Source organism: Triticum dicoccoides, chromosome 5B (assembly GCF_002162155.2).
Source record: "Triticum dicoccoides isolate Atlit2015 ecotype Zavitan chromosome 5B, WEW_v2.0, whole genome shotgun sequence".
Taxonomy (NCBI): Eukaryota; Viridiplantae; Streptophyta; class Magnoliopsida; order Poales; family Poaceae; genus Triticum; species Triticum dicoccoides.
Window position 1 is genome coordinate 703,754,524 of NC_041389.1, and position 14,075 is coordinate 703,768,598.

At 48.9% G+C, this 14,075-nt stretch overlaps 1 protein-coding gene across 1 annotated transcript; it reads right to left on the bottom strand.

The window, feature by feature from the left end:
- Positions 1-8,086: 8,086 nt before the first annotated feature.
- LOC119312791 (ras-related protein RABA2a-like) lies at positions 8,087-10,388 on the bottom strand. Its single transcript, XM_037588556.1, has 2 exons — positions 9,853-10,388; positions 8,087-8,789 (listed from the first exon to the last, which is right to left on the bottom strand). The coding sequence occupies exons 1-2, from the start codon at positions 10,036-10,038 to the stop codon at positions 8,304-8,306; spliced, it is 672 nt and encodes a 223-aa protein (XP_037444453.1). The 5' UTR covers positions 10,039-10,388; the 3' UTR covers positions 8,087-8,303.
- Positions 10,389-14,075: the final 3,687 nt, after the last annotated feature.

A 14,075-nucleotide genomic window follows, 5' to 3' on the forward strand; every position in this document is an offset into this window, starting at 1 on the left:
TAATGGTCCTTAACCTATAAAAACCTGTAGAATGAGCCTGTATGTGTAGCATTTTTTATGTGAGAATGCTCATTAGCGGATGTTCTCTGATCCAGTAGCTTTTTCAGAGTTGACTGCAACCTGTTGGTATATTTGGTGGCAGCACAGACAGTATGTACGCGGAGAGACAATACTCACACCAGAGCAGCAATGTCGATCCATGCATTAACTCTGAATTATGTATGTGCCGTCGGCAAGCCAAAGAATACTCCTAGAATTAACCAGTGGCCGATGGTACTGTCTGGGCAACAAGTACTCAACGTGGACGCTTCATTTCATGTGGGCGACCACTCACGAGGATGTGGAGTAGTAGTACGGGACAGCCGCGGGAACTTCATTGGTGCTTCCACTGCCAATCTAATGCATGTAGCAGATGTCTCCGCGGAAGCGGCAGCTCTTCTTGAGGGACATAAGCTTCGGCTGCAGAAACATCATGGTGAGAATGGACAACGTTGTGGTGGTAGAAGCTCTCCGGTTAAATGAAGGTCAAAATATGGTGAGGGCCCCTATTCTAGAAGATTGTCGAAACTTACTACGAGATTTCGCGAAGGTTGCTATTGAGCATTGTAATAGAGAATAAAATATTGTCGCTCATGTGCTAGCTAGCTAGGGGGTCTGCAAACACGCCCTCATTATGGGTGGATGCACCTCCTGATTGTATCATTAAATTTCTAGCGGATGATGTAAGTCTTATTGAGTAATAAAGCTAGCTTGGAAGGCCTTTCTGTCAAAAAAAATCATCTAGATAAAAATTAGCAAACCATATATTTTTATAAATATGTATATAAAGCATGGTACCCGGCGGTGAAATCCTAGTGCGTGAGAATGTCTAAGTTCCGTGTTTATATAAAAAAAAAGAATGCTTAAGTTCACACGTACGTGCGTGTTGCTTGCTGCCTTGCTGCGATCTCAATAATACTAATCCAACTTGTGCCTTAGTTGGAAACATAAGGTTTCCCTTCCTGTCGATGCACGCCCGTGTCAATTCCGTTTAGGTCATCTAGTCCGATGCGGACACCTCCTGGGTAGCTTGACTTCGTTTATATTAGTAAAAACGAGAAACTAAAGGCCACAGAGCAAGAAAGATCAGCAGAGATCCATGGCCGACGGTGACAACAACATCGGGGAGTTACTCCCAGTGGACGTCCTCATCGAGGTCTTGCTGCGCCTCCCGACGAGCTCCCTCCGGCGGTTCCGTCTAGCCTGTCGGCTCTGGCGTGACATCATCGACACACACACCACCGAGATGCAGAGCCGCCCCAAGATGCTCGTCACCACCGTCGATACAATACACCTTGTCGAGGAGGGCCTACCATCATCCCGATGGACCGGAGCCGGCTACGATGGCATGAGCCTTGTCGGCACCTGCAACGGCCTCGTCTGCATGTACGACAGTCAGGACCCTGACGGGCCCATCATCCTTGCAAATCCGGTCACTGGCGAGATGCTGGCCATAACGCCGCCACCTCCGATGAGGCACGCGAAGGCCACTTCGGACTCACGTCTAACGTTCGCCTTCATGTACCACCCCACGACGGGGAGGTATAAGGTCCTGCACGTCCCATACAGCTTCGACAAGGTCTGGTTGTTCACGCTCGGGGAGGCGCTCTGGCGAGACGTCGCCACAGGCAGCCCAACGGAGATATACGACATCAGCAAGGGCATGGTGAACATCGACGGCATGGTATACTGGGCGGTGAAAGGCTGGGAGGCTAAGGTCGTGTCCTTTGACCTCGACAGCGAGCACGTCGCATCCGTCAGGCCGCTGCCAAAAGTGTTGTCTAGACACGGTAGCTGGCACCTTGTGGAGGCGCGCGGGAGGCTGGGCGTGGCGTTTAGCCGCGGGTGGTGGACGGCGGACAAAACGGAGGTGTGGGTCATGGAGCATGGGATGGCGGGACGACGACGTACGTGGAGCCACTGGTACAACATAATAATGGAGAAGCCAGTAGATCAACTCGCGCACCAGCATCAGCTCACACTACCAATTAGCTTTACTACCCACGACGACGACAGCGAGTTTGACGACGTCCTGACGATGAGATGGGACTCGTACCAAGAAGGAGGACGTTGTTTTGGTGGTTATGTCTTGTACAAACACAAGCCAAGCAATGACGTAAAGAAGCAGGCACGACATGGCGTGGTAGAAATCAGCGAGAGGGACCACGGCGCTGAGGTTGCTGTTATACCAACTCACCACATCCGTCCACGGACCTTCGCCTACGTCGAGACCACAGAACCTTTGAGTGTTTATAGGTGTCGGTGACTGGTTGGTATTTGGTTATCCTTGCTAGCTAGTGTTAATTTGTTGGTCTTTCCAGGCTCCTTGTGCAAGAAAATCATCGCCACGAGGACGGTTATATTTTTTGACAGATAATAAGCATAAATTGTTGTTTGATGTCATAGCTTGTTATGTGGCTGATGTGTCTATGCGAGGTCACAAAGCATAAACCATGAGATGCCACACTAGATGTCCGGTTTAATGGTGGATTCTTGAACTACAATAATTGTCAGGTTACGCACTGTCTTTTCTAATATTTGATTTGCACCGTGATTTCATAAACTTTGCGTGCCTCACATATTTAAGAAAGTCCGGTGAACCTTTATGTTGTACTGAGAAATACATATTAAAGACTTGCATGCCTAATATTAGTCTCCTCAGTTTGGATGACTGGATACTGTATTTTAAGTCGGGTAAAATATTGCATTTGATAAATCGCTTCATATTCTATATTTTATTGCTGCGTAGCAACGCATGGGAATATGCCTAGTTTAAATAAATTTATAAAAAGATTGATGATTTGGCCGGGAGTGATGCCCACGGACCAAGCCGAGCAGTTTTAGTCATACACTTGGCTTCTAGGTTATGCTGTCACGGAGCCGCCAACCACCTCCACGATGGACACGTGGAAGGAAACTTTACCGAGCTCGTTCTTTAAGTCGAGATCCTCCAGTGCCATATGACAAACTTCATATACATGGCAATCTACCATCGCATTTTGTGTCTGTCGGCGACAATCTCATATACTGTATGCAGATCTAGCTAAGTAGAAATTGAAGTTCATTTTGTCCGGGCAAGATACATGTTGCTGATGTTCATGTGATGCGCATTCCCACCAAAAGAAAGAAGAAAGGAAAAAAGAAAAATGCAAAAAAGATTGGTGGTTTTGCCGGGGGTGGGGCGCAAGGACCAAGCCGATTCCACCCATCGGGAAGCGGGTGTCGTTGCTGCTTCGGCATGCCGGCAAGCTTGTGACACCCGCCGCTTCAGGAGTGCGTGCAGGGGCCTACCGAGTCTGGCGCGTGAGCACCGGCGAAGGGCGCTACCCACCACACATGTCGCACGTCATGGAACACGGCCTCTACAAGACGCCGCAAGCCCCGGTTATCCCTCCACCTTTGATGCCCCCGCTAGGGTCACAGGCCTCCGCTACTTGGCCCGGCGATGAGCTGACGGGGTGCTCCTCTATTTCAACCGGGCCTTCCTTAGGTAACCAAGCAGTGTGGGACTAAAATCAGAATGAAGACGCGCGCATCGCGTATATGGAATCAATCAGCGCCGCCTTCCTTTCGCGGCTCAGTCGATCAGGCGGTATCTAATCTATCTACCGAGCAGAGATATATAGGATGAGGATCGGATCACCGTCATCCCCGGATTCGGACGAAACCATCGTCTAGACACCCGAACCCGATCGATCCTGAACGACATGGCGGCGCCGCCTTCCTGGCCGCTCCTGAACGATCCTGAACGGACTGGAGGACGGATGAGTCCGCGAGCAGGGCGGCCTACGGGTGATGGAGGGCTTCGTGGAGGCGGGGCTGCCGAGGAGGGTTCCATGGTCGCCGTTCCTGAGGGAGCAGGACGCCGGCGTCCTCTACTTCCTGCTGCCGCTCGCCGATGAGAAGTCGCCACCTCATCGGCCTCGACGGGGCAGCAGCAGCGAGCCGCGAGTCCTGCAACCCGGACGCTTCCCCGTCGCTCCGTGGCTCCGTCCTTCAACCATCTCGCACTCTTGGTTCCCGGCCAGCAGGGGACGCAAAGCAGGAAGAAACTGCTGTCTAGCTAGACCGATCAAAGTCATAGCAACGTTGGTTACCAAGAAGATATATGACATTTCACTGGAATCAGTACTGAATATCGTCCTATATATTGGCAGTTAATGCAAAATCAAGTTATAAGTGATCCATCATACTCCAGTTCCATGATTTAACATTTTTTTTACTCGTGATGCAACATTACAAACCTGAACCCCAAAAACGACTGAAGCCATGAACGCTATAGCTTCTCTAGCATGGAAGAGGCAACACACCGCTAAGCCCCATGGAGTTGATTGCATGTTAGTACCACTACCACATTTGGGTCTAGGGTAACGAATCAGTACCACTATTCAATTTACCATGTTTGGAGCAAGCCGCAAACCGTGTATAAGCGCGTATTGGCGGTGTACCTGACCAGTAGAGTGCCAGTGCGGCCAATCAGCGCGTGCCGGCCCACTGACTCGGACGAGTCCGCTCACTAGTAGAAAAAGGACCTTATATGAGACACATTAGTACCGGTTCAATTTTGGCCCGGTACTAATGGTACCATTAGTACCGCTTCAAACGGCTATGCATTAGTGCCGGTTCGTGTTGAACCTTTAGTACCGGTTCGTGCCACGAACCGGTATTAAAGGGGTGGTGGCAGGCTGGCGTCAGGCCGGGGCCCCACGAGCCCCTTTAGTCCCGGTTTGTGGCACAAACCGGTACTAAAGGGCCAACCTTTAATACCGGTTCGTGCCACGAATCGGCACTAAAGGGGTCTAACCTATAGTCCCGGTTGGAGACACAAACCGGGACTATGTGGCAATTTTCAAACTTGGAAAAATCATAACTAAATCATCCTAATTCAGAAAAATACATATAATATATCAAAATTTGCAGAACAAAAAGATTGATCCGCTGAAACAACAAGTTTTCCGTTTCAACAATTTTTTAAAATCACAAAATTACGGGTGATGTGTACTTCAACGCCATCAGTAAATATTATGTACTTACTGCCCGCGTTGGCCACGTGACACGCCATTAGCACACAAGTACGGGTGATGTGTACTTCAACGCCATCAGTAAATTTTATCACTGGCGCCATTTTAGTGGCATTGCCACCTAACGACCGTAAGGCTATTTTTGCCACGCCATAGTTAGACTTTTCTGCACTAGTGTATAATTTTCATGATTTAACTTTTTTGCTCGTGGCTCAATATATGGCAGTTGGTGATAGATAAGCATATGTTCATGGCCCGCTCATCTAGTATCCCATTGCATCATTATATCTTTGCTTTTGCTAATCACCGGTTGCCAGAAAATTTGGTTTTTTTTTAATCAGTCCATTCCTAGCGAGGACACGTGGGTCATTGGCGGAGACAAGGCAAGGGGTTGATGGATTCACGTGTGGCTGTGAGTGTGGCTAACTGGCGCCAATTAAGGGATGGGGCATTGTTAGAAAAATAAAATACGTGGTCACTTTTGAAAAATTACATTAATTTTTTAAAGTGAACACTTTTAAAGTACATGAATATTTTTAAATGTGTATAATTTTTTGAAAAAAATCATGGATTGAACAAAAACTAATATACTATAAGAAATAAAATATTTGTATATTTTGAAAAATGGTTCTTGTAATTAAAAATTCTTATTTCTAATTAGTTTTCCATATAATTAAAAGATGTGTTTGCACATTTAATAAAAAATCCTGTAACTAGGAAGTGTCAAATCTGCATTTCACAATGTTAGAAGACACACTAAGAATATAAGATTTGTATTTGATGAAAAATCATAAATTCAAGCTGCATTGATAGAAATTCAGGAGAATTTGTTTACCTGCTCCCCTCCCTCTTGCCATTTGCCGCCACCCGCTACCCGAATTGCGACCGCCGACTGGCAGATTCATCAGCGTCGCGCCACAGGCACCACGCCCTAAACCGCTGGCTACTATCGCAGGAGACGAGACAGTGGGGGAGTGGGAGCTGGACTAGAGGATGCAGCGGTTATGCGTATCACCGTCATTGCCCGCCATCCGCTAGCACACTTCATCGTCAACCATCGCGCTAGCCGCTAGGGTTCCTAGCCTGCCCTTGTCCCCATCGATTTTGCTTGTTTCCCTTTGAAAGAATGTTACGGACGAGTACACACGGTTTAATTGGCGAGAGGATCGAGCGTTGACAGCAGCACCAAAACAGTCCATAGGGAGATCTCAAAAAAAAAAAAAAAAAAAAACAGTCCATAGAGCGCCCCAGCCGGCAACAAAATGACATGCACACGGTCCAGCACTACGGCCCAGCAACGAACGGGAGCTGCCGCAGCCCACACATGAACTCGCCCTGGGCAGCAAAACAAACGCTCGTTTTAGTTAGTCCCACATCGGCCCGGTAGGGAGAGGCGAACCGGTTTATTCGCCTCAGCGCGGCAGCCAGCGTCGTTCCTTCGGGGACATCCGACAAAAATAAAACTAAAAAGATACAGGGGAGTTTGGCACCGCCACATTGGCATGGCCCCTGCGGAAAATGGTTGACACGCGCAGAGTCCCTGCAGCCTAATCTTTTTGCCCTCACGTGCACTGCGCTTAAGTCTATCATCACATGTTTTTCAATTAGTCTTCCATTCAAGTCCACTTACGTACGTACACATTGTTTGTTCCTTAATTCGTCGGGTGTTGGGACCCAAGATTGACCCTTGGCATCGAACAGGAAGTAGGAAAGACGGCCAGGAAATCAGTCTGAAGGGCACCCTCTAAAGGACCCCCTAGAGCTCTACAATCCCAGGACCGCCCCGGGGCGCGTAGACGTCGGCAGCGTGTGGACGCTCGTTTGTCGCGCTCGTCGCAGCCATTAATAGCAAACGTAGCACCTGCAACCACCGGTTGCAGCTCGCAACTATGTCAGTTGTAGCTCGCCCGTGTCTCTGGTTGCAGTTCACCGGCCACCGGTTGTAGCATCGGCCCCTATCGGTTGCAGCTCATCGGCCATCGGTTGTGGCACCGTCTCGTGTCAGTTGTAGCTCTCCGGCAAACAGTTGTACAACCGTCCTGTGCCAGTTACCGCTCCCACCCCCACCCGGTTGTAGCACCTGCCCGTGTCGGTTGTAGCTTTGGTCTGCCTTGAGCCATGGCGGCAGCTTACGGCCGAAGCCCCGCTCACCACCGGTTGCAACAACTTGCGTTGTTGGTACTAGCATTCGTCGATGGTTGGAGCTCCTGCCATAGTAGCTGCTATAGCCGGTTGCAACAACTCCGGCAAACAGATGTAGAACCGTCCCATGCCAGTTACCGCTCCCACCCCCACCCGGTTGTAGCATCTGCCCATGTCGGTTGTAGCTTCGGTCTGCCTTGAGCCATGGCCGCAGCTTACGGCCCAAGCCCCGCTCACCACCGGTTGCAACAAATTGCTTTGCTGGTACCAGCATTCGTCGATGGTTGGAGCTCCCACCATAGTTGCTGCTATAGCCGGTTGCGACAACGGTGGCTACCGGTTCCAACAACTGGCCGCCGTGGTTGTAGTGTTGGCTGCCGTCGCCTGGAATTTTTTTTGAAAAAGTGTTTACGCCTTTGAAAAAATGCTCCCGCCTTTTTAAAAAGTACCCGGAGTCTGTTTGGTTTAGAGCCGAGAGCTGCCGTGCTGAATTATTGGCGTTCACCAATTGCTCCAAGAAAGGCAACTCACAATATCATCATTTCAAAAACATACTGCTAGTACAAGCTAGAAAGGGTGGTGTTTATAAATTACATTGCAAACAAAGGATTACACAATATAGATTGAAATGGAAAGACCGACTCGAGCTGACAAATGAGAGTACTGTCTGAGATGCAAACAAGTTTGAAAAACACTAGCAAACGTGAACCTCAGCACACGCCTGAGAGACTAACAAGTAACAACTATAGATGAAACTCTTACCGAATAATAGTTCAGAGATGAACTCTGCATGCAGCCGTTTCAGCACGGCGAGCAGTATCCCAACAATTCCGCAAACTTGCAGGGACATTATAACTTGACAGAGTCATTGTCAATCTTCCTGGCTGAGAGAAGATATGAAAGTGCATATATTTCTTTCAAGTACGTACGTACAGCAGCAATTTGCAGCACCTACCACGCTAGTATATCAGAGAACACTCTCAGATCAAACAGCCACGCTACGTTAAAAAATAAATAACCTTCTGAATTTATTTTTGGTCGCAGGACTTTCATCACATTTTAAGCAATCCAACCGAAATGGCTGACATGGTGACATCGGCGCTAGAAAGAGCAGCATCTCGAGGAAACGCTGGTGGGTTCTCCGCCGGACACGAGGATGGACTGCCCCTCTCCGACGGCGCCGGCGCCGGAATCATCCGTCCACGACAGCGCCTTCTTGCTGACGACCCGGTAGATCTCGGCGAGGACGGTCTGGAAAGCCTTGTCGACGTTGGTGGCGTCGAGCGCGGAGGTCTCGACGAAGGAGAGGCCTTCCCACTCGGCGAAGCCGGCCGCCTTGTCGGTGGCGACGGAGCGGAGGTGGCGGAGGTCGGTCTTGTTGGCGATGAGCATGATGACGATGTTGGAGTCGGCGTGGTCGCGCAGCTCCTTGAGCCACCGCTTCACGTTGTCGAAGGTGGCGGCCTTGGTGACGTCGTAGACCAGCAGCGCCCCCACGGCGCCCCGGTAGTAGGCGCTCGTGATCGCCCGGTACCGCTCCTGCCCCGCCGTGTCCCATATCTGCGCCTTTATCGTCTTCCCTTCCACCTGAACGACGCAAGTGTTGCAGCAATGTGATTAGTTATGTGTGGAATATTTTTGAGCAAACCGGGCAATAATGTTGATGCTAGATAACTGACATCCACATACAAATTTTAAGCAGGTGCAGCAATGTAATTAGAGACCTTTGGAGAATATTTGTGAGCAAACCGGGCAATAATGTTGATGCTGGCTAATTGACATCAACAGACTAATTTTTAGAAGGAAGGTGCAACTGTCAACTGGATCACGAGCCATTGATTGGGTGGTCAGGAATGTTGGAAGTGCAATCACATCACATCATTGCCTAACTACCATCCACCTGTCCTGATCTCATGTTATGAATTTTGGTACCAATCAAATCCCGGTGATGATGCAAATGGTGACTGGAAACAGAAATGATACTTTAAAACAGCCATCGCCCAAATTTAGTTGCAGTTTCTGTTGATGCATGATGCAAGGTGCGGATGGCATATGGAGGCAGCGGGCAGCAAGATTGACATGGTCATTGACAAAAAGAAACTGGCATCACTGATATACAGGGATAACATAGTCAACAACTTTGACAAAAGAAACAGTTTGTTACTACATTCCAAAGCAAATTCATGATTGGGTGGTTTCAAGGGTATTCAGGTATCGAATTTCAATCAGGTTAGAAATTGAATTTGACTCTGCTTCTGCATAGCATCCTACCCAACCATTTGAAAGAATCATCATACTGTGTTGAACACACGCATCCAGTTCGTATTCCTTTTGGATTAATTGAGCCAAACCGGCTGAAATTTAGAAATTTGCTGGGTTTCCATCATCCGAATTTGTTCAAATAGTAACTAGTAGATGCACTTTTTTTTTCTGCTCACAGGATAAACTGCACCCAAACGAGAGGCTGAACCACTAAAAACAGGGCACGAATAGCTTGCAAAGATTATAATCAGCCAAGAGGAGCAGAGCTGGTACTAGTGCTGCAAGGAATCGATCGATCGATGGAAAGCATCCAACGATTCGGCGAATTTAAGGAAGCGAGGAGGAGCAGAGGAGAGGAGAGCAGGGGAGGGGAGGGGGGCGGAGGGACCTGTGTGGTGCGGGTGGCGAACTCGACGCCGATGGTGGACTTGGAGTCGAGGGAGAAGGTGTTCTTGGTGAAGCGGGAGAGGAGGTTGGACTTGCCCACGCCGGAGTCGCCGATCAGCACCACCTTGAACAGGTAGTCGTACTCGTCGCCGCCCTGCTCCCACGCCGCCGCCCGCCGCGCCGCCATCCCCTCCCTCCCGGCCTTCCCTTCCCTCCAACCGATCAGCCAGCCTCCTCCGGCCCCGTCCCTTTCCCGGGCCAACGCTGCCGGCCGCCTCCTCGGAGCCTCCGCCGCCTCTCGCCCGGTCGCTGTCTCCCTCTCTCTTCCCTCCCGCCCGAGGAGGAGGAGACTGGCTGGCTGGCTGCGGCTTCTTGCTCTGCTTTGGCTGCTTGCTGGCGACGGTCTGGGAAGGAGGGCCGGGGGAGGGACTTGATTTTTATTCCGGAAGGACAGACGGAGTGCGGCTACGGAAACAAATGCTACGTCCACGCGGTGCGTGATGTGACTTTGTCTTCTTGGCTCATGCCCGGTGGCCTACAAGCTCTAGTAGCGTAATAACAATAATTACTGATCGCGATCCACAAGCACCGCAAATTCTCAAATGAGCTCCGGAGTGGAAGGGGACTTTCACGGTACATTGTATTACACAATATGTTGTTTTCTACTATTTTATCACATGGCAGAATAATAGCTATTAGAAAATCTACGCTAACAACCATTACGATCTTAAGACGGAGATTCATGAAATACGGAGGGATGGAAAGAACTCCGTCTACGAGGGGTAGGGGATATCTTTGACCTGGAAATAACTACTTTTAAGTTGCCCACGAAATAGGTACACAGTCAATCGGACCATCCGAGAAGCCTGTGGAGCAGACAGCCCGCCATCTTGAGTAACCGACCCAATGGTTCATTAAGACGTGGATGCGGTCGATCGAGCGGGAGAAGTAAGCGGGCCAAACAGGTTCATTGGTGCCCCCGAGCCAGCTTGCGAAAATGGACAACATAAGGGCCGAACGAGCGGCAGGGAGGAAGCAACAGTGGAGGCGCCGATCACCAAGTCGGGTGGAAACATACGCATTCCGACAACATGAAAAAGAGGGGATGGGAATCAAGCAGAGGGCGGAAAAATAGAAAGAGGTAATAACGCCGCGCGCCGGTCCACTCTTTACAACTACCCAACAAAGCAAGGAATGCCCTGCATTACAACACATGAAGCATGTCATGTAATGTACAATACACATTCCACCAATCCAACACATACCTTTTGGAATTGCCGGCTAGGATTGGAATGTGTGGAGACGTAGACATATGCGTACCTTGTTGTAATGGTGGTATGCCTAGCAATATCCCACTGAGAAAAGAGAAGAAGAAGAAAGGAAAGATTCCCCGAACCAAAGGCACAATCCGAAGCCGTTGCTATCCGAGGATAAATCCGCTTTGCTGAGCTGGGAAGATCACCTCGGGACCGTCCTCAACCGATAAAAAGGCATAATCGGTTAGCCGCATTATAAACTATGGTTTGACTCTGAACAAATTAAACTCCCACTAGGCAAATGATTGTAGGCATATATGCAGCCGCCGAGGGAAAAAAAATGCTCATGTAATGGAAGTGGCTACGTGGCAGCCTACAAAATGGCGCAAAGCTATCATGCGCAGGAAAACTCAACGTCGTCCACGTGCACGCGCTTGAGTGGCCGTGGACATCACCTCTTTTTTTTTTTTGTAAATCCATAGGATGATAAGAATTTCGTACAAGTACACGTGTACGATTGGTCCGGCAGTGCAAAAGCAGCTTTAGGGAATCCACCTGCAAGGAATGGAGTACTTTATTATCGTTGAAAACCACACGACCAGGATTGGAAACCATACGCATTTTGAAAATAACGTTATCCTTCCTTCGTGTAAAACCTTCCGCTTATCCTATTCATCACAACCAATTACAACATCTAGCTATTGCACAATCTTCCATGTTCTGTTCTACTACTCCCTTTCGTCCATGTTAATTGTCGCTGATTTAGTACAACTTTCAGCGCATGATGACTTATATTTCTTATTCTTGCCATGATGCGTTTTGGAGGATGAGCTAATGGAGCTTTATTTTTTAAATAAATAAAAATCATTTTTTTGGTTTAAAAATATCTTTAAAAATTATATACATATACAAGGATGTGTAAAAAATCATGATGAGATACTTTCAATTGCAAGCCACACATGAAGAAAGCATGGACATTCAGAGTGAACAATGCATGTGCTAAAAAACCAAATATTTGTTTTTTATGTGCGAATCTCATTTTAACGTATTTCGTCATTAATTTTACACAAATGTACATTACATCTATGGGTGCTCTTGCGGGGTTTGATGCTCTTGTGAAACTGTTGCGACATACCTCTTTTATCCGTATCTGTTGTCGGTGCGGGCTTTATTAATTTATAAAGCCCGAGAAGTCTGAGAGTTGTTTATTCATTAAATACCAAACTACACATGCATGACAGTCATCATGGTATAATCTACTCCATCCGTTTCTAAATATAAATCTTTTAGACATTTCAAATGAACTACAACATACGGATGCATGTAGACATATTTTAGAGTGTAGATTCATTTATTTTGCTCCGTATGTAGTCACTCGTTGGAATCTCTAGAAAGACTTATATATGAGAACGGAGGTAATATTTCTCTATGGAGTAGTTAGGAATCTTACGGACCCATCGCCGTGAAACCAAAGAAAACAGAGCGCTGCCTCAACAAGAGTCGCCATCGATCGATAGGCATGGTTATTGGAGACGGCGAGCCGGTGCTACAGTTCAAGAGCGTATGAGTGGTCGGGGCGGCATGGCCGGCTTGGCGGTGGCGCGCGAGCTACGGCGGGAGGGTCACACGGTCACGATCATGGAGCAGAGCGGTGACGTTGGCGAGCAGTGCCTGTACGACCCCAGGACGGACGTCGAGGATCCGATGGGCACGGTGGCTGTCGGTGTCAAAACCGGCGGATCTCATGTAGGGACCCGAACTGTGCGTCTAAGGCTAATGGTAATAGGAGGCTGGGGACACGATGTTTATCCAGGTTCGGGCCCTCTCGATGGAGGTAATACCCTACTTCCTGCTTGATTGATCTTGATGATATGAGTATTACAAGAGTTGATCTACCACGAGATCGTAGAGGCTAACCCTAGAAGCTAGCCTATGATTATGATTGTTGATCCTGTCCTACAGACTAAACCCTCCGGTTTATATAGACACCTGGGGGGGGGGGGCTAGAGTTACACAGAGTCGGTTACAGAGAAGGAGATCTACATATCCGAGTTGCCAAGCTTGCCATCCACGCCAAGGAGAGTCCCGTCCAGACACGGGACAAAATCTTCAATCTTGTATCTTCATAGTCCAACAGTCCGGCGGCCAAAGTATATAGTCCGGTTGTCCGAGTACCTCCTAATCCAGGACTCCCTCAGTAGCCCCTGAACCATGCTTCAATGGCGATGAGTCCGGCGCGCAGATTGTCTTCGGCATTGCAAGGCGGGTTCCATCTCCGAATACTCCAAGGTAAATTTCGAACACATGAATCGTGTCCGGCTCTGCAAAATAAATTCCACATACCACCGTAGAGAGCATAACATTCCACAAATCTAACCTGCTGACAACTTTTCCTAGCGTGACATCACGCCATGGCCCGGTCATCATTTGAACCGTTTTTCCCAGCCTGCTACTGCACGTATTGCAAGGCGGTTTTATTGGCATGTCTTGTCGAAGCAGAGATCGTGTCCCCTTATCACGGGATTCTCATCAATACGGGTGTGGGTAACCCAACCGCGCCATCGATGCGGCGCTTGGGGAATAAGCGAATTTATAGGGCAAGTGGGGAGGCACGTAGTTTCCACCGCCTCTATAAAGAGATAAGGATCCCTCCGCTTCACCCAGGCCCTCTTCTCCCTTTGCTCATCCATTCTCGTACGCTCGAGCTCTAGCGCCCAAGCCCTCACTTTCTCCACAAAGTCAAGCATGTCCGGAGCAGGAGGCAAGTGGATGGCCTCCTCCGTCACGGAGGAGGACATAACAAAGCTTCGGGAGGCCGGGTACCTGGCTGCAAACATTGCACAAAGGCTTCCGGCCAAGGGGCAGATCATCCCTACTCTGAAACCTAAGGAGAGGGTTGTGCTCCTTCCTCATTTCCTCCACGGACTGGGTTTTCCCCTTCACCCATTCGTCCGCGGGCTCATGTTTT